Source organism: Asterias amurensis, chromosome 7 (genome assembly GCF_032118995.1).
Source record: "Asterias amurensis chromosome 7, ASM3211899v1".
Classification (NCBI taxonomy): domain Eukaryota; kingdom Metazoa; phylum Echinodermata; class Asteroidea; order Forcipulatida; family Asteriidae; genus Asterias; species Asterias amurensis.
The window spans coordinates 13,828,140-13,854,628 of NC_092654.1; the positions used below are offsets into that span (position 1 = coordinate 13,828,140).

At 38.0% G+C, this 26,489-nt stretch overlaps 2 protein-coding genes across 3 annotated transcripts; one reads left to right on the plus strand and one right to left on the minus strand.

Moving 5' to 3' along the window:
* Nucleotides 1-1,025: 1,025 nt before the first annotated feature.
* Nucleotides 1,026-7,643, minus strand: LOC139939971 (uncharacterized protein C7orf57-like). The gene is made up of 6 exons (XM_071936143.1): nucleotides 7,404-7,643; nucleotides 6,588-6,782; nucleotides 6,146-6,251; nucleotides 4,985-5,263; nucleotides 4,054-4,374; nucleotides 1,026-3,125 (listed from the first exon to the last, which is right to left on the minus strand). The coding sequence occupies exons 1-6, from the start codon at nucleotides 7,426-7,428 to the stop codon at nucleotides 3,011-3,013; spliced, it is 1,041 nt and encodes a 346-aa protein (XP_071792244.1). The 5' UTR covers nucleotides 7,429-7,643; the 3' UTR covers nucleotides 1,026-3,010.
* A 219-nt stretch (nucleotides 7,644-7,862) lies between these two features.
* On the plus strand, nucleotides 7,863-25,479 carry LOC139939832 (protein N-lysine methyltransferase METTL21A-like). Of its 2 annotated transcripts, XR_011786355.1 has the most exons (6): nucleotides 7,863-8,380; nucleotides 9,757-12,306; nucleotides 13,828-13,912; nucleotides 19,822-19,970; nucleotides 21,474-21,582; nucleotides 22,552-25,479. XR_011786355.1 is itself a non-coding variant. In XM_071935975.1 (2 exons), exons 1-2 carry the CDS (start codon nucleotides 7,988-7,990, stop codon nucleotides 10,264-10,266), a joined length of 903 nt encoding a protein of 300 aa, XP_071792076.1. In that variant the 5' UTR covers nucleotides 7,863-7,987; the 3' UTR covers nucleotides 10,267-13,817. The 2 variants fall into 2 exon arrangements, 1 of the variants encoding a protein (XP_071792076.1); XM_071935975.1 differs by lacking the exons at nucleotides 13,828-13,912; nucleotides 19,822-19,970; nucleotides 21,474-21,582; nucleotides 22,552-25,479 and having other exon boundaries at nucleotides 9,757-13,817.
* Nucleotides 25,480-26,489: the final 1,010 nt, after the last annotated feature.

The window sequence follows — 26,489 nt, forward strand, 5'->3', positions numbered from 1 at the left end:
TAAAGAAACAAATTCCCATCTCAATAATATCCAGACACTATTGGTAATTACTCAAAAAAACTATTAGCATAAAAACCTTACTTGGTAACTAGTAATGGGGAGCTGTTGACAGTTTAAAACATAGTGAGAAACCGTTCCATCTGAAGTGAAGTTGTTTTCGAGAAAGAAGTTTTTTTTTCCACGAATTTGATTTCGATAACAGAATTAGAACTTGAGATCTCGAAATCAAGCATCTATAAGAACACAACTTCGTGTGACAAGGGTGTTTTTTCTTACATTATTATCTCGCAACTTTGACAACCAATTGAGCTCAAATTTTTACAGGTTTTTTTTTTTTTGCAGATGTTTAGATACACCAAGTGAAAAGACCGGTCTTTGACAGATACCAATAGTGTCCAGTGTCTTTAAGCTTTGACTTTGTTGGGAATCTAAAACTGAGAATTTTTCAATGTTCCCATTTCATCCTGTTACAGGCACCAATTGTGCTGTTAGATGTGCAATCAAATAAATTATCAAAAAAAAAAAAAATTAAACTTGAGTATTCAAGAATTTTTGAGGTCCTGGAACCATTTCCCAAAGAGAATACAAAATACTATTAAAGACTTGATTTCAAGTCTTAGGTTGCGGTTATTCTTCTGCATCTCAGCGACGAAAAAAGCCCCCACATTATTAACTACCACGCGCCCTAAATCGTAGGCTAAATGACGGAGGTTGATACAAGAGGGCGCTGTTTGTAGCGGCTATGAGGGCAACTAAAAGCCAAGTCTTGGAACCAAGTCTAGTAAAGACCTGTTGATATTACTGACTTTGTGTGAAAGGTCAATGAGGATGCTTTGTGTCCTTACAATAGTCAATATTTTGTGTACACAATGTTTGTTTGTATAAAACATGATAAAGGTTTCTGCCTTACAAGATAGTACATGTTAAACAGCATCAACATTGGCAGAATGTATTGGGTGATTTGTACAGAAATCATAACAAGATCAAATGTAAACAGATTGTCTTTTTTTAACAAATGATTTCTTTTCATTTATTGAAATTATCTATTGCCCTTCAACGACTGGCATTGTACAAATTATTTACACAAACTACAAAAGAGCACCTTTAAAAAGAAAATAAGTATATTAATTTTATACATTTTAAAACAAATTTTCAAAAACAAATTTTCAAATCAAAGTTAAATAGATGGACGGCTGCTCTGTAAAGGACTACTATATACATTTTCATAGAAGAAGACAGATTTTAGTTTAGTTCTTTTTGCTAACAATGGAAGTTGCAATGAGACAGTTACTTTTGGTGGGAAGTTCATTGTAGGAAAATGTATTTAAAACATTAAAATAATACAACAGTAACTGTTATTACACAAATGGAAGGTTTACTATAACACTGGAGATTGTTTTTGACATATAGCAGTAAATATCTGAATACACCAGTTCCAAGTCAAATAAACATCCCTTTCAAGAAAACAACCATTTACTGACATATACATGGATATCTTTACTAAAAATTTATGTTATTTTTTTATACAAGAAAAGATAAAAATTAAAGAAAAAAGTGCTTGAGTTTGTTGAACATAGAGGGGGAGGGGGCAACTTATTTAAAAGCGCTGCTTAACTGTTAACAAATTTTGATAGCAGAAAAAAGGCTGATGTGTATGGTTACGTCAATTCATTTTCATACAGTGGGTGCGTTCGTTTAGCTTCCCTGGATCGACCCTGGACTGCCCCCCGGTGCGTTCGAATAGCTTTGACGTCATTCCAGGGGCTCACCCGGGTCAGCCCCCAGTGCCATGCTTGTGGAGTGGGTCACTTGGAGGCTGGCCCCAGGTGCATGACGTCACTACGAGAGCGGTGAGTGGCCGCTCGTTTAGCTCTTATTATGGGCTCACCTGTGTGAGCACCGAGGGGTAGACCCAGGGAAGCTAAAGGAACGCACCCAGTATAAGCACAGGAAGGCTGGCAGGCCTTTTTATGTACTTATGGTTAGCAGAACTATGGAATGGAAGTTTGTAAACAGTAAAGCACAAACCTGCCATAAGCAGCTCTATAATTGGGTCTCAAAATTCATCACTGCAATAACCTATCTATCTGAAAGTTTGTACATGTATATACTCGGCGCCTTGAGTACCTTGTTTGGTAGATACGTGCGCTATATAAGACTTCGATATTATATTATTATATGAGATTAGGCCCTGTTTTGCAAATGATTGTGGCTGTGCAGACATAAAATACATAGGAAACCAGATGGCTTGTGGTGAGGAATGTTTATGCATTTTAATACTTCCATATCTTCATCTGGCCATTTTTAAAGAGCATTGCAAATACACAGAGTTTAATGGGCTGCTGTATCTATGGCCTACTGAACTCTGCATTATGTGCTAAATGAAGGACAAACGTTGTCAAAGTCCACAATAACCTCTTGATCTGTGGTTTTCAAATGATTGTTGACCATAGACATGATAAAACCTTCTATAAACAACACTGTATTTATAATGGCCAACTTTGTTTGGCTTTTTAAAACTAAAGTGAAGAAAATCCAAAAAAGATATATAATACAAGACTTTAAGATTATAGCACTCTGCACTAATAATGCTAAAAATAGAAGCTCACCCGAATCTCATAAACATGTGTAAAACTTTACTACTGTACATGTGCGATTATCGTATGTCCACGTTTCATGTTTACTGATACACTGACTGTACTATGTTATGGCATGTCATAAGGTGATCGCATGAGGGTTTGGTTTGGGGGATGTTTGTCTGAGATCTGGGTATTTTGAGCAAAAGTAACGTCATTAGTAAGAAGTGCTATTAATAATTCTTGGTTGGGATAGAGAGCAGTGTAGATTTTTAATACAAAAACATGTATACTCTTTGTAACATATCAGTGGAGCTATAAACTCAATTGATAAAACAACCATTTTTAAAAACTAATATTCTTTGGCAAGGTATTGAGACAATTATAGTACATTTTTACAGCCTAGAGTTGTCCAATGGTGTTTGACCTTTGACCTATGCACGTGTCATCTCATCCAACTGTTGTGTATAGGTGTCAAGCTTTTGTTGGTCGGATAACCGTGGACCCTCCGACCAATGGCTGCTTATCCTTGGACCAACTTTGTCAAACCTGCAGATTAAAAGAAAGAAAGAATTAAGGATAAGACAAGAAAAGTCCCTGTCAAGAAAACACGCACGGTTTTCATTAGAGGTAAATTGTGCCAAATTCATGGCTCTGCTGACCTGCCGAACTTTGGCATTATGATCATTATAACACCCCTTGCAAGTATTCTGCCTGCTCATTGGTTTAGAGCGCGTCACATGACATGTCTTAGTTTTGCTAGACGACGGCCGTGTGATAGTGCGTCGGTTTGCCATGCGCTAGTCCGAAGACTAGCACACGGCGCCGTGCGCTAGTCCGACAGACTAGCACACAGCGTGCAGTACCCGGACGTCCGTTGCGTGTACGAGGATGCTAAATTAATAGTCTGTAACCATTTCGGATTGCACGACACTACATGCAACACAGTAAGTAAAAGTGTTTGCAATCTGTATTCGCGTCGCTGTGGATTGTAGCATTCAGGTCTGTAACTTAATAATAATAGTACAGTATTTAGAAATGTTTGGGGTGTTATAAAACAAATATTGACTGCTTTTACTCGTGCAATGGTTAAAAACTATGACTCCCTCGGTGATCCCCGGAGCGTTCTATTTTCCCTCGGCTTTGCCTCGGGAAAATAGAACGCTCCGGGGATCACCTCGGGGTCATAGTTTTAACCATAGCACTTGAAGCGGTCAATATTTGTATACTATCCTTCGCTTACAGGGTAAACGCAGAATCTCTGTGCTAGCTGTGTGAGTGAAGAATGCCTAGTCAACATTCGCAGCAAAACAGGTCTGTGACATATTTGTATCGCATTCCGAACAGTATGAACCAGGCCTTGCATAGATATAAAAAAATATTGTAAATTATATCGCTAAAAACAAATTTGTTCCTTTTCCCTGAACTTGATTTTCTTTATTGAAATGCGAGTACATGTTAAACAAAAGAAACTTACTTGCTCAACTTGAAGAGGTCCTTCTCCTCCGCTGGCTCCCTTGCCTTCTTTGCAGCTTCCATTTTCTTCGTCGTCTGAACTTTCCTTGGACCTGAAGAGTCCTTGGTCTGGTGGTGTCCTTTCGCCACTGTGTTAATCTCGTCCCGGTACTCTGTTGTTAGCCGGCTTCCCTGGTCTCCCGTGTTCCCCCATGAGGGCTGTTGAGTCTGTGCCTTCTTCTGTTGGTCGTTGTATTTCTCCCGTTGCTCATACCACTCGTGCTGGTAGCCGAAGTTGAGAAGTTTCCCCATGGCAGGGCGCTCTTTGTTGTCCCAGTTAGGGCTGGAGGAGGATAGTAGTATGCAATGGTTAAAAAACAGGTTCAACTTATGCTGTTTGGTTTATCAATCTAACCAAGGACATTGTTCAAAGCCTGTTGCTCAAATTGTATTCCCTTTTGAATATATCGCCAGTTCAGGACTATATAAGGTCTTGAGTGCACTTTGTATGGTTATCCTAAAAGTGATGAGCTCCTGTTCAATGGAAGTTGAGCGGTCTCCAAAGTACTTGCTTAGCGAAAAGAACCTATGACCCTTGCCATTCTCGAGCTGGATCCAATTTCATTAAGCACTGCTTCACAAGTTTCTACGCTAATCTTGAAATTTAGTGGGGCACCAGTCACAATAAGTGTAAACCTAATGTATTTTTGTTCGTTTAAATAGTTTCTGTTAGTTTGCATAATGGATAAAAAAAAGAATATTTGCTATAGTTTATTGTCCAGCTGTAAAGTCTGGGAAAAACTTCAACGAGTGAGCAAAAACAATTGGTGCCAAGCAATGTACATGTACATTGCAAACTGTTTGAGATAATTTGTCTTCAGCAAAGCGTGTCATTTCTGTGTTTTGTTTTGCAAGTCACACAATACATTGTCATTACCGTCAAAAATGCTTACTTTTTGGTAGCTCTGGGCTGACTTTTCACTTTATTCTCCTCTTTCTTTCCTTTGCTCTTTTTGGCTATTTTTTTGCCAGTTGGGGTGATCTCCGGCAGCCTCACATGCATCTTGTCTGATACTGAATCACCCTCCCTCTGGAAAACAGACAGCTTGTCTTGGAGTGAAAACGGTGGCCTCCTGGGTGGGGGGCGAACTCCTTCCTGGTCGTCGACGTGGGAATCTGGCTTGTATTCCTCATGCACCATATAATCTGGGAGGTAGACTTTCCTGGGAACGCTATTTTGAAAAAGAACCAAAAATATTCTTGATTAACGTGTCAACATTTTGAAGTTTGCATAACTTTCCTGTCCATTGCTTTTTAACTTCTGAGTTCTGGTTCTGGTGAGTTACTGCACATTACACTTGCAGGTGACTGAGCAGCAATGATTTACATAAAGTGAGCCACCCTGATGTTGTTACCCATATCCATAACTTGAAGTTTACTCTTAAAAATATTAATAGTTGATCAGCCGTTATAAAGCAACGGTTAATTATTATAATGTGAGTCATATAAGCACCTTAAAAGGTTTGTGGTTCAACCAGGGCTCCATTTCATTGCACTGCTGAAATAGCACAACAGAATACAAGTTTGAAATTGTGTTTTAAATAATAATTTGTTCAAAGATGGGGAAACTTAAAAAAAAAAAAGTGATTGGTACTTTGTTGGTATTAAGAAGATTGTTTTAAAGCCATTGGACCCTTTCGGTTCAGAAAAAAAAAAAAAAGTTCACAGATTTACAAATAACTTACAGGGTTTACAGAAGGCAATGGTGAAAGACTTCTCTTGAAATATTTTTCCATGAAATGCTTTACTTTTTGAGAAAACAGCAAAACAATATAAATCTCGTTAACGAGAATTACGGATTTATTTTAAACACATGTCATGACACGTCGAAACACGCAGAAACAAGGGTGGGTTTTCCCGACTCCGATGACCGAATGAGCCTAAATTTTCACAGGTTTGTTATTTGATATAGAAGTTGTGGTACACAAAGTGTGGGCCTTGAACAACACTGTTTACCGAAAGGGTCCAATGGCTTTAAGAATGTTATACCATCACGTGAAAATACACGAGCAATTCTTAATTATGATTTTTGCTTTATATATAATTGAATTTACCTTTGTTCTTGTTGTACATCCTCCGGGTTCTGATCAAACCAATCCACACGAGGGTAAGGCTTGGCCTCGTCACTGGGTGGTGGTCTCTCACGAATTTGCAACAAATCTGGACAAAGGAATCAGAATAATACATTACAAAATAACTCTGGCAGATCTGAAAGATATATTAAAAAAATCTCAAAAAGATGAAACCTCAAAATTAATGATGATGAAGGCTTGTAAATGGGCCCGTTGTACAAAATTGTATAGGCCCATCCCCCATATCCACTCACTAATCGCCCCAGTAGCTCAGTCTAGAAGTGGTTCCTTTTTACGTAATTGAGGAGATCTAATAATAAAGGTGCTCAATTTCCTCTATACTAAGCTTTGACATTTGACATTTGACATTTGGGAGCAAAACGAATGCTTGCCTTGGGAGTTATTATCAAAGTTAAGGACGTACCTTTACGACCGCGCATCTTGGCCAGCTTGACGTACTTGGAGTCGGTCTCTCGAATCCATCCTCTCATCATTCCACTGTCATCTCGGGTGTCCTCCTCAAGCAAGGCATTGTTAAGCATAGGGATCTGAGATGGGGCTGGGTAGTCCTTGGGTGGGGCATTCTGAGCCCTCTTCTTTGGGGCGTGGTAAAACCAATCTGGGGAGAGAAAAATAAAACAAAATAAATAAAATACTATACATGCTATAGTATAATAATTTCATATCATTCAAATGAAAAAGTGGTGACGTGATACAGAAACTTTTCCTAAAAATGATAAAACTGATTGGCTGCCAGAGATTATTATGAAAAGAAAAATTAAAATCCACATGTCAAATGTTAAATTAAAACTTTGTATTAGCCGCTATTTAGTATTTTACTATTACATTAGCCTAATTTTAAAAAAAGCCTGAGTTAGTGAGAATTGAAATTCCAGAATCAATACCATATTACATCAAAACAAACCGACTGATGAGTGCTTTTTATTAATTTGATTATAGCTTTGGAAAAATTTCCGTATGGCGCCACCACTTTTTCATTCGAAATGAAATAATATAGTATCTAATTTACCTCAATGAGATATCCCTTTTTGTAAAAAGTGGTGAAAAAGTGGTGGCGCCATACGGAAAGTAAACCATAGCTTTATATAAAACTTCACAAAACAAAATGTCGATCAGTTTTCTAAGTTAATTTATATTCATATTGGATTGGATTTTTGGAAGGTTAATTGTTTATTTAACCATTCTGAGTAAAATCATATCTTTCCTCTTTTTATCTTACCTTGTGTTCCTGATTTTCCGGCCATTATGATTATCTCAGTTTCTTACAGCAAAGTTTGCAGTTAAAAAGCTTTTTGTATAAATTGAAATGTAGTTTTATTTAGTTCTAGTCACACTCTGCCATACACACAACACGTCAGGGCAGCCTCGAATGAACTTTATTTTTCTAGCTCATCATCAGCAGCATCCAGCAAGCAAAACGGCCATCCTGCACAAAACGATTAGGGTACACAATGATCTTGTTTACAACGTTGCTAAGTGTAGTGAGATAAGTTTGACCCGAGAGGGCGCTATTTACCAATCTCTAAATAAGGCCGTGTCCGAAACGGCGACTTCGGCTACAGCTAGGGCTAGATCGCGCGCGTCTGCCTATTCTTCAACACTGGTAGACGCGCTGATCTAGACGTAGCTGTAGCCGAAGTCGTCGTTTCGGACACGGCCTCATTTGTCGGGAAATAAATGGAAATTCCATTCCGTCTAATGAGGGCGCCATTCAAAACAGCAAAACAAAAATGAAAACAACATTCATGCTCTGCAGCCACGTGGAATTTTAATTTTGTTGTGAACTTTAAGATGTAGTAAGAGATGCGATGTGTGGTTAATCTCATCCTTTTAGGAGGTTTGGTGTTTTATCTTTTCTCATCAGCTGGCAGCAGCAGGGCCAGGAAGATTGAAATCTGCAAAACTTCAGCAACAAGTTCAACAATAACATTTCTTGGGATTTTAAATGATCTCAAAATTTGCCACCAACAACAACAGTTGACTTGTGCCTGGGATAGTTTTGATGCTTACCCACAACCCAGTCCTAGGCAAATATTAGTGGATACTCCACCGAGCAGCATGGCCCTTGTACCGTATCAGCCAACTATTCTGAGCGCCTTCAGAGAGGAGATGAAAACCTTCAGCTTTGCAGGGAAGAGTGTGACGATTCGACAGAAGTGGGAGGAACTTGGGGTGGCAGCAGTTGTATGGGACGCTGTACGTTACCAACTTTTATTTTCATTGTCCAATGCATGTTGAGATTTGTTACTCCTACAGTCCTAGAACTGTTAGGTCAAATAGGTATCGTATCCTCGTGGAGACAAGTTCCTGTAGTTCTATCTATGCGGATGATTTATTGACCCCCTTGCACGTGTGTCACACGCGGCGACTGATGCCACGCTCACAATGTTGGTGGGAAGTTAGGTTTATGTGTGTTAAGGCCGCGTCGTCTAAAATGCGCACTTATGACTCACAGCATACTCTATGCATAGAGTAATATATGAAAACGCACAGTGAAATTGCCAACCAGTATGGCGCATTTAAGATTTTTCTGATGATGAAGTCAGGTGAAATGGGTCAATAGTATTAGTAGTCAGGTTGTAGGAATCTTAACTTAGAGATTTTTCTTGGCACAATGGATTACATCCTGGCACAATGGATTGTTTTGTCATAATACCACTTCTAAAATTGCAATCACAATACGTTTATAGACCGATTGCGCTACCAATGTTTATGTGTGATCACATGACCTATAGTGGGTATAGAAAAACACAGCTACACATTTAAGACATGGGAAGACTCGTACCGATGGACCATATTGGCTGTATTTTCAATAAATAACACTTTTAACTAAAAACGGAGCCCCTTTTGTGAAGTTGAATACTGTGGCACTGGCATTGATTTAAATCACATGTTCCCAGTGTTCTACTCTACAAAAGAGGTTTCTTTTGAAAGTATGGTTAGACTACGTAAATTACTGGGGTTTGGGCGAGCTCACGCGCCGTGGATTTTGCGTTGTGCACGGCGTGAATTTTGGCTGTGATAAGGGATATCGCAAATTTGTCTGACTCACTGCTGACAGCTATCCCTTCTAATATTGAATTTTGAGGGTGAAAATAAAGGGATTTGCAGCTTCTTAATGAGATTTTTATTGAAACTATTGGCAGCAAAATCATTACAACGAGGGCAATGTAAAACCACACTTTCCATGCACAAACACATGGTATCTTGTGAACTTTCTCTTGTAATTTCATATTTGGCGGAACTGTGTTTACCCATAACAGCCACCGGGTGGTAAGGTCTCTAGTTACAAACTCTGGAATATTCTTTAGTGATTTTGAGAATTTAGTCCTTTTTGAGACAAAAATTGCAACAGTAATCATGTCTTTTTAACGCACATATATTTGCAGTACGCCGTGTTTGTTTACTTCCAATACTCACTATAGGTCACGTGACGCACGGAGCACAATCGGTCTATTGGTTGTGAGATCAAAACTCAAAATTTAAACCAAGCTCTACAATTTCCTGAAAAGTGCATCCCGGCTGTTTATTTCATAAAAATATGATGTTGTTTTGTTTTTATTGATAAACAGGCAGTAGTATTGGCAGAATACCTGGAACAAAATGTTGACAAACTCCAACTCTCATTAGAGAACAAATCTGTTATCGAGTTAGGGGCGGGAACCGGACTTGTTGGAATAGTAGCAGCACTCCTCGGTGGCCACGTAGATCTAACTGATCGTAAAATTGCATTGAACCAGCTGCAGGCAAACCTGGAGGCAAACATTCCTGAATTTGGTGTCAGAGGTGGGATTGCTGCATCTGTCAAGGAGCTTACATGGGGAGAGAACCTGCAGGAGTTCCCGAAGCCATACGACCTGGTCTTAGGAGCAGACATTGTGTACTTAGAGGATTCTTTCCCTGATCTAATAAAGACTTTGGTGCATTTGACCAACAATGACAGCTTAGTGCTTTTGTCTTGTCGTATCAGATACGCCCGAGATGAGAACTTTCTGGATTTGTTGAGGGAGAAGTTTTCAGTAAAGGAGGTTTTCCATGAAAAGACCAGGAATATTCATATATTTGAAGCAAAGCTTTTATAATTTTGTGTCCCCCACTTTTTGAAGGGTAGGGGACATCAAGTGTCCCTCCATGTTTTTGACAACCTTTATCATGAGGCTCAAGTTTTGCTCTTGAAGACCTACATTGTTCTGTTTCAATTAGGCCTCTAAATGTCCTAAGATTGCACCACAGAGCGAAAAGAATGCAAAATTTTCCTCAACTATATGTTCAATAATGGCTCCCCAACTACACGTTCAATAACTGCTCCACTAACTACACATTCAATAATGATCCTCCAACTGCGGGTTTCAATAATGGCTTCCCAACTAAAAGCACACTCAATTAGGGGAGCCACTATTTAAAGTGAAGTTGGGGAGCCATTTTTGAAACCAGCAGTTGGGGATCATTATTGTACATGCAGCTGGGGGAGCCGTTATTGAACGTGTAGTTGGGGAGCCTATATTGAACGTGTAGTTGGGGAGGCAGGATTTAACGTAACGTGTAGTTGGGGGAGCCATTATTGACAAGTAGTTGATTAGCCATTATTAAATGTGTAGTTGGGGAGCCATTTTTGAATGTGTAGTTGGGAGCCATTATTGTGCCTGCAGCTGGGGGAGCCATTGTTAAACGTGTAGTTGGGGGAGGCATTGAACATGTAGTTTGGGAGCCATTATTGAATGTTTGGTGGGGGGAGCCATTATTGAGCGTCTAGTGTGGGAGCCATTCTTCAAGATCAAAGTTCATGGCTTGGCACATCAGGATTTGTAAACATTGATTAATTTAAGTCAAACAGCTTGCTGATTGCAAAATCCATGTTATTTCCGTCTGAAGTAATCTAGTTTTATAAGAAACTACCAAACTCAAGATGGAGGCTGGTCATCTGACTCATCTCGCCACCTAGCAAGCTCGCCACCAACAAAGTCGCCACCTGCAAAGTCGCCCCCCTAACTGGCTCGCGGGTTGTTACAAAATCGCCCCCCAAACAATGTCGCCCCTAGCAAAGTCGCCCCCTGAAAATAATTTAGGCTACAATACTTATGGTAAACATGGTGGTAAACAAATATAATTAAAACATTTTCAAAAAAAAATCCGTATGAAGTAATGTGCAGACAATTTTGTCTACAACAAGTCATCGAAATGTCTAGTTCTGAACTTTTGAAACCCTAATAAAACATTTAGCTTTCCACCATTGTATCCTCTATTAGAAACAGGTAGTCTTGCGCTTTAACTGTAATTCTGTGATTATTGCTATTTAGCGTATTATATTTATATCGTCTCGCGCATGCTCGTTGTCAGCCATCACTGTTTGTTGTGGATTCATTATTTGTTCCTCCCTGAATCAGTGAATATATCTCACTTGACTCAAATGTTACACCTGTAATTCATTAATTGCTATTTAGCCTATTTATCAAAGACAGGTCCAACGTTTACTTGAGTATTATTTTGTTCAGGTTATTCACCGCCCGCCGCTCAGCTGCTTATATTTTTCTTTTGTGGGGCCGCTTTACGGGGCGTGTTGTTTGTTGTTGAAGAAATCAACGGTATTCTTCAGAATTTACCACGCTATGGCAACAGAATAAGATTATAACAACTCAAAGTGACCATAGAGCAAGGACTGGTCCTACTCTATGAATTCACGATATAGCTGACGAAGATTTATGATTTTTTACCGAAACTTTGTACTATTTTAAGAATGAAAACAATCTTTGTGCCATTTTATAGCAAAAAAAAACCCAAAAACATACGTGGTTATTATCGGTAATTTTGGTTTATCTTGGGAAACCACAGACTGCAATGAAAAAGTTGAAATCTTTTACAGAATGTTAAAAATAATAGCCAAGGAAAGTGAGCAAACCTAAATAATCCACTGGTTAAAAGACTAATGTGATCAATATTCATTTTTCCGAAATACGGCGATGCCATTGGATAAAAAAACTAAACATTTTGACGTCAACAAAAGCGGTGACACCCCGCCACCACGAGCTAGGATTTAGCAGTGCGCATACGCGAGTTGAGCAGCGCCATTTTACAATTAAGAGGATATGACTCAGTGATGTAGTTCTTAATTTCACCAAGAAAAGGTAAATTTTGTTTTGTTTTAATTTCCTCCTGTCGTAATGCATTTCCGTTAAACCGCTGGTAATTCGTGCATGGTAATCTTTGGTTATTTAGCACTTAAAATACATGTACAAAATCCGCTCAATTTCCTTCTGACTCCGTGCCCAAAACACGATGTCATGAATGCGTGTTCTGTTTACTGTGTGCCACTCACTGTGGTGGTGCCACAGTAGTTTACAGGACCTGCCTTACTGCATGGTATTCAGAAAAGACAAAGAGTAAGTGGGAGCTAAGTTTTAACTATGCTAAAAATTAAAATCCCATATTCCAAATCTATTTGTTAAAATCATAAAAAATTATCAATATTATTGATTCTCATGTTCCTGCTTTAATAACTTATGTCTTCAAGACCAGGCTGAACGGTGTCACCTTCAGTTAAATAAAATATCCATCCCCCACACAAAATCCTTAAATGCTTTTACTTGCACAGTATGCATTTCTTTCATGCCTTGAGTTTGTGTCTGCACCTGCTAGTTTTGCACCTCGACCAATGTGCGTGTATCTCCAGAGGAGGTTTCTGTACAGTATAGGAAGAGGAGATGATGATGATGATGATCTGAATAAATAATTAGTACCGCTTCTTCCTTGGCCCTATGTCTATTAACTCCATGCCAGGAGGTGAAATCGTTTTTTGAATAGAAACACGTTTTTATGCGGATATCCTTTCCCCCATTTGTGTCGCTTACCATAGCAGGTACATTGGCCTGAAGAGCACATTGACTCGAATGTGCCGTTAGTCTTTTTGTTTGTTTGTAAATTTTAACTTTTCTAATTTTTTATATGAATCTCTGTATTTTAAACTTAATTCAGCTTGTAGCTGCGATGTTTGAATGTGTTTTATTAATAAACCAATAATAACAACAAATAGTCTTGGTGTATCTCTAGCAAAAACATCGTCTGCCCAATGGTTGTATATATCTGCCATCTCGCATCTGGCAATTATTGAGTCTCGTCTATAAATCTCGCATTGGGTTTTTCATACATTTCTATTTTTACGATGCATGCTGTCAAACACAGAATGGTTAAGTCCAACTCTGTCGCGGCTCAGCGGGTCATCAATTATTCGGGTTGGGATTATTCCACTCATAGAGGGCGTTCTGAGTGGTGATAGGTGATCTCTGTGGTGCGGAGCCAATAGATGGTGTTTCGTGATAGTTGAGTATTGCACAATACTAGATTATGCACATTATCGATATCGTTTAGCATGCCTAGTCTGTTTGAAAAAAATTGACTTGTCTTACAGTTGGAGATCGTGCGTACCATACAGCCATCAAAGTATCTGACAGGTCAAGTTGATGTGACCTGTGGAATCGTCAAGTACAAATTGTTTGAACTCGTGACAATGTGCATCATAAAACTTCATTATAACATCTGTTTTTGTGGTTGATATATAGGGCCTACTGGCTCTCTAATTGTTCATTACAGAAAATGATATGAATCACATCTAGCCCTTTTAATGGATGTTCTTATACTTTATTTTGCAGATGTGGTTGAAAATGCTTTCAAGATGTTTCAAGACTCAAGGTCGGATCTGTACACTCAAGCTTGCAAGAAGAAGATTTGAATCAGGTCAGTGTAGATCACATCCAGAAATGGATCCAAATGTATCAATAAAACATTTATTCTGTAAATCTATACTCTTTAGTAAACAATCACAGTGCTAACTGTTGCTTCAGTAAATTCCAACAATGATTGATGTAAAATTACAAATTCTTATCATGTTATGACAATCGGGGTTTGTAAATGGTTCTACAGAACTCGTGCAGCATCAACTTGTAAGTCCACTCAAGATGAATGGCTTATTTTTATTGTTTATGTATACCAACATTATGTTTTTCGAATGGACCATGTAGTACTACATATAAAATAGTATCAACAAATCATTGAGGTCTTTAGAAATGTACACTTATTATTGATATAATCCAAATCATTTAATTTACTTCAAACAATGGCTTTTGTGGCAATTGATTTAGTCAGAGAATAGACTTTGAATTGTAAAATCATTTAACTACAAAAGTACTTGCCTTCAGCTCGAACATTCCATAAACAATTAGTCATTTTTACACTTATGTGCTGGTTAGAACTATAAGGTCGCTAATGGCTTTTTTATATTGATCTCCAGATCATTAGGTGAAAAATGCATACTAATATGAAAAAAAGTAGATAAAAATCAACAAATTAAAATTTTACTTTGAAATGATAGTTTCTATTTGCCAAACACTTTTGAAGAACACTATTGATCAATAAACCCCATTTACTAGAAGCTCAACAATACTGGCTTAAATTGGTGGTGTAGTTCTGTTTGAGGCCAAGTTGTGGACGGAGAATCTTGGTGAGATTTTGGTCTTGTAGGTTGTTGAAACCATGGGCGCCACGATGGGACGGAGGGGAACATCGGGATTGTGATTCTTGGGTTGACCGAAGAAACAAGGTCAGGTGGATGTAGAGGTCCTTTGATGGCAGTACCTGGGCGAGCTGATGGCCTTAGACTGATGGAGAGATCGGAGCTTGTTGCTGATCTTGCATTCAATGGCCAAGATGGGTCTTTTTGGTAGGCATCTATAAGTGTCAGTCGACAGAATTTTAGTCACCTTGTGGTCATACTTAGTGGTAGATAATGTATGTCCACAGTGGTGTGTCGGCTGGCATGAAGTGGATGGATTGGTCTTTAGGTAGGGCTTAGATGGCAGCATTCTACTGCTTGCTTTTGAATGGTCTTGGTAGGTTGGTGTTCTTGAGGATTAGCAGGATCTGGATATGGACTTTAGTTAGGTTTAGAGTAGAGTTATGGTTGAGTTAAGGTTAGGGTTTGTGGTCGAGTCCACATCTGACTTATAACCTCAAGGAGATTGCGATTCTGTCGACCAACACTTACATACATTTACCAAGAAACTCCAGTCTGGTCATCGAACACAAGATCAGCAACAAGCTCCGATCTCTCCATCAGTCTAAGGCCATCAGCTCACCCAGGTACTGCCATCGAAATACTTCTGCATCCCCCTGCCCTCGTTTCTTCGGTCAACCCAAGATTCACAATCCCGATTTTCCCCTCCGTCCCATCGTGGCGCCCAGGGTTTCAACAATCTACAACAAGGCCAGATTCTCCACCCACTACTTGGCCTCAAACAGTGGCACATCACCAATTTAAAGGGACACACTGGCTGAATTAGGCTATTTGGGCTACAAAATAGACGAATTAAATTCAACGGTCTTCCAGGAATGAAGAAGAACAATCCCTAAATAAATCTATTTTTTCATTACCTGCGTATTTTCATCAAGCTTCTGATTGATCTATGATATACAAGTTTCTAGTAGGCTTAATTATGGTCTTCCTTGCACACACTTAAATACCTCAATGATTTCTGATACTATTTTGTCAGTAGTAATTGCATTGTTTATTCTAAAAACATGTAATGGGTTATTTTTAACCTATACAAATAGGGCATTCATCTTGAATGGACTTTTCACAGGACTCAGGAAAGTACTGAGTAAACAGTGTTAACACACATTGGTGTAAGGGTTAAACCAAAATTATCAATCTTTATCCTGGATGCAAATTTAACATCTTTTAAAATAGGAATGGTAGTTTTACATCGATCATAGCTAAATTTTACCAAAGCAACAGCTGTCACTGCAGTGCTCAGAACTATAATACAGTCTTTATTGCAATTTGTATGGGTCTCATAAAAATGCTTTGCATATTGTTTAGCTCCTGGTAATTGTATATGAAATAAATTAAATAAATTTGATTTCTCAATAATAAGTGTAGATTCCGAAGATTACCCATGCATATTTTCAGTAATTTTACGGACGGCCATGAATCCCCGGCAGCCAAAAATGTATGTTTGGACAAACCATTTTTAAAGTTTAGAAGTTAATTTTGAAATTACTGGCTGGTACATGGAGACTATTCACGGTTTAATTGTTTGAAATTTTACACTGACAGCTACAATGTATTTGGTCCTGTTACCGTAAACGTTAATATTCAAAAGTAACTTTTATCATCTTGTTGTTGATTTTTTGAGGAACATTACATAATTGGTATGAACAAAACTTGTCTAAGATCACATATTAACATCATCTAGGTCTATTGATGATTGACACTGACAGTGAAAACATCCCTTTAAAGGTTTCTGTCTGAAATGTCATATTTTATGAGAAGTTTATAAAACTTATTTCCCGTTTTGAGTTTGTTGCACAGTGAGCGAAAATGTGTTATAAATGTTCACTATTTTCTCGTTACCCACATGGCTGTTCGATCTTTAGCCTATACGGGTTTGTTTATGTACATTGTAAACGGTGGATTACATAAAGTGCTTACACTGCCAGGAGTGCCAGCAACTGTTATGTTAGCAAAAGCCAATAATGTAATGTTGCTTTAAACATAACTTTTACATATTGTATTTGTGTAGTGTGATGAATTGGTTATAAGGCTAATTACTAAGTTGTTTGCTTGTGAGACAGCCAGGTATTGGACCATGGTCCCTCTGTAATTTTCCTGAAATACAAAGAGAATTTTATCAAAGGGTGTATAGAGGCACTCGACAATGTTGGTAATTACTCAAAATAATTTTTAGCATTAAAAAAATTACTTGGTAACCAGCAATAGAGAGCTGTTGATAGTATGAAACATTGTGAAAAACTGCTTCCCCTGAAGTATCATATAGTTTGGTTAGAAAGAGGTGATTTCTCATTCAAACAATAAAATACTTCAGCTTATATGCATCTGAAAGCACACACATTTATGCAACGAGGGTGTTTTGATGACCAATTTAGTCCAAATTTTCACAGGTTTGTTTTTTGATGTATACGTTAGGATACACCAAGTGAGAATACTGGTCTTTGTCGATAACCAAACATGTCAAGTACCTTTAAATGCTTTATACAGTGTGTATGATTTTTGAGTTTATTTTATAATTTTGAGTAGGAGTCTACATGTACTTTACAAAACAGTATTCACATCTGTGGCAAAAATGATAGCATTCTCTATAGTTCAATGTCTCATCATCTTGCAATATTTACAGTACTATGAAGGGAATATTTAACATGCATTCAATTAGCACATTCTGTTTCAACTTTGATCTCGCATTGCATTGCTATTGCCTACTTCTGTTTAAGCCTGGGCGACTTGTGTGACTAGGGTCGACACTATTGATTGCTTAGACGAGTCAGGACAACCGCTATTCAACTACTAGGTAAATCATGTTGCCTTGAACATCACTGACATCAGTGACACAATCTATCAATCCTTTCAGCAGGAAGTTTAGTATATTTTGCCTGCGGCAAACAAATGCTGCATTGCATCTTGGGAATTAAAAATTACTCGCAAATACATGTAGTTCGAATTCGCAACTGTTTGTGGTGCGACTAGTCAAGTAGTAAATGTCACTACAGGGGTCGAAATTGCCACTAGCCCGCTAGCCCGGGACTACCACATTTACAGCCGGGCTACTGATTTTTCCAGTTTGATAGCCCGACGGGCTAGTGGAAAAATAATGCAAAAATCATCATCACTAACAATAAAGAACTATGTTATTGGTGTATTGTAAAGTTTGAGCCGTGACGCGAGACATAATGTGTCTTTCGGGCTACCAAAATCTTATCAGGACTACTAAAAATTATTGGTCACTAGCCCTGCTGACTACCATGGAAATACACTTAATTTCGACCCCTGCACTAGTTGCCCAGGCTTACCCCTGTTGTTAATACCTCTGTTAATATGTGGCCTTTTTAAAGTTTAATTTCTACATTATTTTACCATTTAAAATCTTTTATTAAAGGCACTGGACACTACTGGTAATTACTCAAAGTAGTTGTTGGCATAAAAACCTACTTGGTAAACTTACTTGAAAATGAAGTAAATTTTGCCTGAGTCTTGTTTTTGTCGTCTGTTACTCTTCTAAAAAAAACTCAAAAAGGAAGAATTGTTAAGAAATGTTTTGCATGATTTTGGCAGGTTCTCAGCAAACCTGAACTCCCTCCCATTTTGTTTTGTCACTTTTTCAAAATATAATAAGTGATATCAACTGTCGAGACTCAATTTTGACAGCACATTATTTACCTTGAAGATAGTCATTTGACCTACATGTAGCGTGGGGTACGTTCTATTGTTCTCAATGAATTGTTGTTGACTTTTCAGGAAAAGTATAATTGACATTGTTGGTTACAACAAAGGGTTTGAGTAGTGGGTTTATGTAGTTAAAGCCATTTTGATTTCAAGCTATAATTTTTCTTTGTCACTGTAGTTTTTTTTTCTAGTTTAAAGACACTGGACACCTTTGGTAATTGTCAAAGACCAGTCTTCTCACTTGGTGAATCTCAACATAGGCACAAAATAACAAACCTGTGAAAATTTTAGCTCAATTGGTGGTCGAAGTTGCTAGATAATAATGGAAGAAAAACACCATTGTCACACGAAGTTGTGTGCTTTCAGATGCTTGATTTTGGGACCTTTTGTTCTGAGGTCTCGAAATCAAATTCAAATATTTTAGTGGAAAATAAATTCTTTCTTGAAAACTACGTTACTTCAGAGGGAGCCATTTCTCACAATGTTTTATACCATCAACAACTCTCCATTGCTAATTACCAAGTAAGTTTTTATGTTCACAATTATATTGAGCAGTCACCAATAGTATCCAGTGCGATTAAACAATTTTGTTGTTTTCTTTGTTTAGGCATTACTGTGTTTTTCTTTGTGGTATTTAAGGTTTTGAAAAGACTCATTGTAGGGTTTCATATTCATATTGGTCTAAAGATGTTTCTTTTTTCTGCTTTACCTTGTTAGTTCCGCCAATCGGATTTGTGAATAATCCCCAGCAACTAATCAAACACACAGTATAGCTTATCCGAGTCCCTGCAATAAAATAAGTATTTGGCCCCCTTGCATCATTGTCATTTAAGGCTGCTGATTGCAGCATTTGCCATTATGGGAGTAAAATTGTATATGAATTTTATGGTGGGCATTTAAAAATTTGTTTAATGGATTGAGTGTTACCTAATATGTTCACTAACTGCACAATCATGGAGAAATTTATTGTATAACACTCCCAAAATGGCGCAACGAAGATTTTCCTGATCATCAAATTTAAGTTCTGGTGGTTAGGCCATCGGAGTGTGTATTCTAATTCCGGTCGGGACACTATAAGTGGGTACCAGCTAGGGTAGAGGTTGATACTGTGTATGAAAAGCCCTTAGAGCATAGGGTTGCCCAGGTTGTATACCCCAAAGGGAGCTGAAACCGATTAAAAGAATGTTATGGCCAAATGACCAATGCAATAATGTAGAGCGCATTGAGACAGTTATTGTGAAATGTTAATACTACAAATATTATTATGGCATCATGTGAATTGGGTCAATAAGTTGTTTTATCATGTGTTGTACTCTTTATTTATTTTACTTATCAAATTATAAACCTCAAGGTAAACAGACTGGGCATTTTTTCCTTTGCTCAATCCCAATATTTGTTTATTTACTTGTAGGAATCCTTGAGAAGATGACACTCTGAGATGTGCTGGAAGATGTGTGGGGAGGCAGCCCACCAGCAAGGCCTCCCCTGAAATGGCTGCTGAAGAGACACGAGTATACATACATAGAAGCTTTGTTGCCATCATCCTGCAATACATACATGGTAAGTTGCAGTCAAGTTTGTTGTTATTCTTTCTTTAAATAAATTAGCTAACGACAGGACCCAATTTTATGGCTCTGCTTATCGTAAGCACAGAATAGAGGTTTTGGAAGCAGGGAATTCTGTGCTTACGACACGCGTATTTTACGGGTTAGCGGTGAATTTTGGCTTCTGCGCGTGTACTCCCTGTTACTAGGCATTCTACACTTACAAGGCTATCACAGAAACTCGGCGCTTGCTCGTAAGCACAGAAATCTGCAGTAAGAAGAGCCATGAAATTGGGCTCAGTACCGCTAACAAAAAGGTTTTACTGAACTCCTGTATTTGAACTGTGCATCCAGAATTGAAACAGTTTTCATTTTAATGATTTTGTTGTGGCATGTTATGGCCACGTTTCTGTGACTGCCTAGTGCCCACCTTGGTGGTGTGTGCCAACCATTAATGTCTAAAGGTATGCATGAATATATTCAGGGTACATGTATTTCGTTGTCACCAATTGAATGATTTCACTGTGCACATTTTTCTTTACCAGAATGCCTTGGCGGATGTAACCAATAACTTTTTTGGTTGAATTAGCCATTGGTTAATCACAGGCCAATAATCAAAACTTTTATTGGTTACTGTCGCCAAAACGCACCCCTTGAAGTGTAACATTGAAATATCCTATATTGCATTCATTTAAGTTAATCCTGTGATTGATCCATCTTATGGTGAAGACTATACAGAGCGTACTGTAGAAAGATGCCTCAAGATAGAGCTACTGGTCCCCCCTTTATGTTTTTTGATCTTGCGGAATGCTAATTGCATACAGTTTTAAGTCGTCATATAAAAGTATGATTCATTTGAAATATTTGCATCAAAACTCAGGCAATTTGACACCCATGTACTTAAAACATAAATGTTTTTAAATAATGGATTTAAGGAGCACGTTACCTTGAATTGGTGGAGCTGGGTTTTGAAAAGTGTTGTAACCATTTGTTATAAAATGCATTGATTAGAAAGATATTTTTAAAGTAGAATACAATGATCCACACATATTATTTGCCTCGAAATTGCGTAGTTTTCCTCATACTTTGTTGACAAACACCGTCGGCCATATGGGAGTCAAATTTTTGACTCCCATTAATGGCAGACCGTGTTAGTTCGCAAAGTAAAAGGAAAACCATGCAACCTCGACGCAAATATGTGTGAATTAATGTATTCTACTTTAAAACATCTTTCCAACAATATGCACTTTAAAACAAATGGTTACAAACGCTTTTTATAGACCAACTCGTCCGATCCAAGGCAACGTGTTCCTTTAATGTGACAGCACTCTATACCAACTGAGCTATCTTGACCTATGTCGTACAAACATTGTACTTACATCGTTTTAAACTGTCGTGTAGCCAGGGATCATTCGACACGGAGAGTTGGTAGAAATGTCTACACGTTATTCTGGAGGTGGTCGGTTCGAGTCCCACTCTAGTCAATTTTTGTTTTCAACCCGAATTGTTTTCTTTACAGGTCTAAAAGAGAAATGACAAGACGAGCACATAAGAAAATGAGATGATGGAAAACCTCTTCAGTTGTTTGTGTTCTGCTCAGATGTTGCCTAGCGACAAGGGATGCTCAGGTAATACTGCTCAGAACTATTATAACAACAAATCCTTATGTACAAGATAAATCGAACATTGAAAGGGGCAGCAGTGTAGACAGACTCATGAGCAGGCCTGGAATTTCATGTTGAAAGGGCAAGGCCATTTGCATTTTGCAAAGGGCACTTCGATGGGAAACTTTTGAAGGGCACCAAGGCCAAGACATGGGGCAATGGAGACCGATGGCCTCCGTAGCCTGCATGTTATTCCAGGCCTGAGTGCAGATGCTATAGAGAAGGTATTTTGATGGTGTTTATATAAAACCTTTGATCAAAGTTCGTTACATCAGAACAACAATGTCAAATCTGCATGTAGATCCCGCAAATATTACGAAAGTGCCCCATGCGAAAACTGTGCAATTTTGTCCATACATTTTCGTTATTTCAACCATGTCTGATGGTGTATACAAAGTAAAATCTTATTCAAACTAGCTTACGTTGGCCACTTTACAAATGGAAAAACTCAGAGTATGCATTTCTTTTGTGGTTAGTTGACCATATTCTTTGAACCGGGAAATCTATTGTGCTCCACACACAGGCTAGGCAGGCACCTATATCGTGCTATGCTTTGAATCCCTCGTAAAAATATAGGGAGGGTAACGGAGTTATGCTTTAAGTCTCCCTTTTTCTGGGGGATATTGTGTAATTCCGGATTTCAGACTTATTGTCCTTAATTTACAAATGATCGAGTAGGTTGCCATCACTGTGTTTGGCTCAATGAGAGGTTGTCCGAATGGTAGATTATTAGTATTAGATTATCATTCTTAGCCTTGGCCAAGGTTTTACGATTAAGAGTGAACTCATTTTTAACGCTAAACAGAATTAAGTTCTTTATGTTTCCATAATAAAGCTGAGAGGGTGGAAAGTTTTGATAACCTACAGAGGTGAGGTAACCAATAATTATTTCTACTAGTTATTTGTTTTTCTTTGATTTTTTTTATCTTGCAGTGACATCTTCTCCACATTGGGAGAGATTGAAAGCGAACAGGTGATGAGGAGGGTGACTCCAGGAATGCGTCCCCATTACAATGTGAGCTTGAGGCGACCACGGACACATGTTTATGCCAGACTGCAACACTATTAATGAAACTCAATGGCTGCATCAAGGACATTCACCAAAGAGCCACTGCAAACAAGATGATGCTAAATGTTGCAAAGCATTGGTTCTTCATTTTACACCAAGATTTTCACAGCAGCCACTTCTAGTCATTTCCATCACGGTTGGTGATGTGAAACCACTCAACGAAAGCCAGAAATCTCTGTGCAGTCATGGATGAACATCTACCATGTATCACTGAAGGCCCATGTCACCACCCTATATGCCGCTCTTCAATGACTGTCATCCAAAGATGTTTTAAATTTAGAAAATAGTGATCCGCACAAATACATCTGGAAATTGTTTGGTTTTCCTTGGCCGTCTTGAACTAAAATGATCTGCCATTTTGTTGAAGCAGTAGTTTGACTCCCCAAAATGGCAGACCATCATAGTCCACAAAGTATTTGGAAAACCTCACAGTTTTTAGGATCACTTCTTCCCTGACATGTAAAAAATTCCAAGACTAAATTTTGAATAGTCTACCAACTAGTAGTTTCAAAATTAGCTAAACTTAAAACGCGGTTTTCTCAAAACAGACTATTTGGCTGCAGGGGACTTTTTGACCCTTCGTGAAATTGCTGACAATTTGTTTTGAAATTAGAAAATAATTATCCACCAAAATAAACATGGAAATTGTTTTTTTTTTTTTACCCTCCTGAACTATAACACAACCTGCCATTTTCATGACTCCTCAAATGGCAGACTATTTTAGACTCCACAAAACACAAAGTATAAGGAAAACCACACAGTTTTGAGGCACCTTAGTGTTGATAATTACACACAAATCTAAAAGCAATGTGTCTCTTGAAGAAGGTTTAATGACCATGTGATTGAAACTGTTGAAATTTGAGATGTGATGAATTTTCAACAAGATTTGATAAAAGTACCGAGTCTGGCTTTTTATTGTTGAACTATCCCACATGCCTAAAGGGGAGACTTCGCTTTCCAGTTGGGTGTTACAGTTTTGGGCTTTAGAAAATGCTTGCTGTGAAATGGATATAGTTGAAAGTATGTTTAAAAATAAAAAAATAATGATCCACACAGATAAACATGTACCTGGAAATTGTTGGGTTTTCTTTCTACACTCTCTTGAAGTAAAAAGTCTGTCATTTTGTTGAAGCAAATTATGGACTCCTAAAAATGGCGGACTATTTTAGTTCACAAAGTAAATGGAATGTTTTACTCCACAAAAAACAAAGTTTAAGGAAAACCACACAGTTTTGAGGCACCTTTTAGTGTTGATAATTATACCCTACTTCCAAAACACGTTTCCAACCAGGGCCCTTTTCATAAAGCTGTTAGGCAGAAAACACTTCTTGACAAACTTATTTGCTATGTTATTTTGGGTGGAAACCTGAATACTTTTCTGTGTTGAGCAAGTTGTTTTGCTTTTATGCTTTATCAAACTGGGCCCAGATTCACATCTTATGTGGGCAACTCCACACTATGGACCAAAGGGATTACTTTGTAAGACAGGCATCTTTTTTTGTTAACCACAGTCCTCATCTGCTTCTGAATGTACACAGACAAAAATACATGACAACATACTTAATTTTGTTACTACTATCCATTATTCCCTTTCCATGTCACACTTTTGTGCCCATTAGTGTGGATATTGCCCATGTACTGTAACAAATGCTTTCATCGTTCATAGACCAAAGCGTCAATTCTAAAAGCAATGTTTCTGTTGGAGAAAGTTTTGATGACAATGTGATCGGAATTGTTGAAATTTGAGATGTGATGAATTTTCAACAAGGTTTGATAATAAGTATTGAGTCTGACTTTTTAATGTTGATTTACCTCACCATGTTTAAAGGGACATATTGCATTTGGGTTTGGTGTTTTGTGCTCTAGGAAGTTCTTGCTATAAAAAAGAATAGGCCTACATAGTTGGAAAGATTTTTCATTTTTTGAAGAAAAAAACAATTTCCACACATAAATATACCTGAAAATTGGTTGGTTTTCTTGTTATACCCTCTTGAATTAACACAGTCTGCAATTTTGTTGAAGCAAATTCTTCTGGACTCCTCAAATTAGCAGACATTTTAGTTCACAAAGTAATTGGAAAACTTTGCAGGTTTGAGGCAAACAGTGTGAATGATAATTTTAGAATATGTTTCCCAATTAGATTTATGTCCACAAACACTTGACAGTCCAAAGAGCCAAATATAAAAGTAATGTGTTTCTTAAAGGTTTTAATAAATATTATTACTATTGTTGAAAATTGAGATGTGATGAATTTTTTCAAAGACAAATTTTTATTTGTGTACTGATCCCTGACCTTCTAATTGAATTGGGTACATTATACAATTGTTGCATGCTGTGACGGGGTTCATGGCGTTTTGTACACCCGAGGGGGGAATGAAACCTGAGGCGAAGCCAAGTTAAGCAACACTTACATGTATAATGAGAAATATTTCATAAAAATTAAGAACCATAAAAATATGTTTGGGCTATCATTATATTTAAAAAAGAGGTATGATAAGATACAAGTAAAATTCCCCCATAATAAATAGAAATTTTCTTACACAAACTGCAAAGGAAAGTTCATTTTCTAACATTTTGTTTCAGTTCACCTGAATTATGCTTTAGAAAGATGTTTTTTTTTAAACAGTGATTATTACTAATTTCTGAGATAATGTCCAAAAATGATTCTCATTGTTATTTTATTTTTTTTTTACTTAGGAACTCGTTATTAAGCTTTCCACCAAGTATCCAATACAGAAACAATTAGTCTTACGATTTTTTTTAAATGTTACATCTGTAATTCTGTAATTGCTATTTAGCCTTTTAATATTATTTGCTGAAAAAAACAGATTAAATTTTTGTTTGGTGTTAAAATTTAAATTGAGTGACGTTATTAAAATCATTGACCAAAACTTTGAACTTTAAATTTGTGCATGGAGTTTATTATTATTGATGACATTTTTCCTCAAGCAGACTTTACTTTATATTTTTTCCAATACAATAATTAAGCCATTACCGAAAGAATCCTTAATTATTTTCCGGGGGCAACCTCACTAGTGGGGTGACATTGGCTGGGGGCGACATTGGCAGGGGGCGACAATGTCAGTAGGCTATGCTTTATATTCTTTCCAATTCAATAGTTGAATTCGCAAAAGCCATTGTACTACAGTAAGAATCCTTATTTTCTGGGGCGACACTCGCTAGGGGGCCACATTGGCTTGGGGCGACATTGTCAGTAGGCTCTACTTTATTCTTTCCAATACAATAACTGAATTCGCAAAAGCCATTATACTTCCGTCAGAATCCTTACTTATTTTCAAATAAGACTTTGCTCAGCTAGGGGGCAACTTTGCTAGGAGGCGACATTGTCTGTGAGCGACATAGTCAGCTGGGGGGGGGGGGGACTTTGCCAGGGGGCGACATTGTTTGGGGGTGACATTGTCAGCTATAGGGGGGACTTTGCCAGGGGGCGACATTGTCAGGGGGCTTCTTTGCCATAGGGGGCGACAAAATTGTCTGTATTGTCTGTGGGCGACATTGTCCCTCATTTTTGTCCCTCATTTTGCCAACCAAAACATTAGTCGCACGCACAATGTGCAATTTACATATTTCGTTAGGCGCTGCCTATTTGTCTACCGTTCATGCAACAGTCACAGAGCGTACACATGTGTAACATCGCACTGTGACTGTTGCATGAACGGCAGACAAATAGGCAGCGCCTAACGACTTGTCATCAAGTCTAAACCAACAGAGCAAAAAGGCACCGACGAGACTTCTTTCGACGACCGACTTATTTGTTTGTCTCCCTCAACGTTCATTTACA

Bases quoted from the DNA above. Each gene is read 5' to 3' on its own strand.
- LOC139939971 (XM_071936143.1), bottom strand. From the start codon at position 7,428: ATGGCCGGAAAATCAGGAACACAAG. The intron at 6,783-7,403 runs GTAAGATAAAAA...TTCTCTCCCCAG, and splicing joins CGGAAAATCAGGAACACAAG to ATTGGTTTTACCACGCCCCA. The intron at 3,126-4,053 runs GTAAGTTTCTTT...TTTAATCTGCAG, and splicing joins GACCTCTTCAAGTTGAGCAA to GTTTGACAAAGTTGGTCCAA.
- LOC139939832 (XM_071935975.1), top strand. From the start codon at position 7,988: ATGCGATGTGTGGTTAATCTCATCCTTTTAGGAGGTTTGGTGTTTTAT. The intron at 8,381-9,756 runs GTACGTTACCAA...ATTGATAAACAG, and splicing joins CAGCAGTTGTATGGGACGCT to GCAGTAGTATTGGCAGAATA.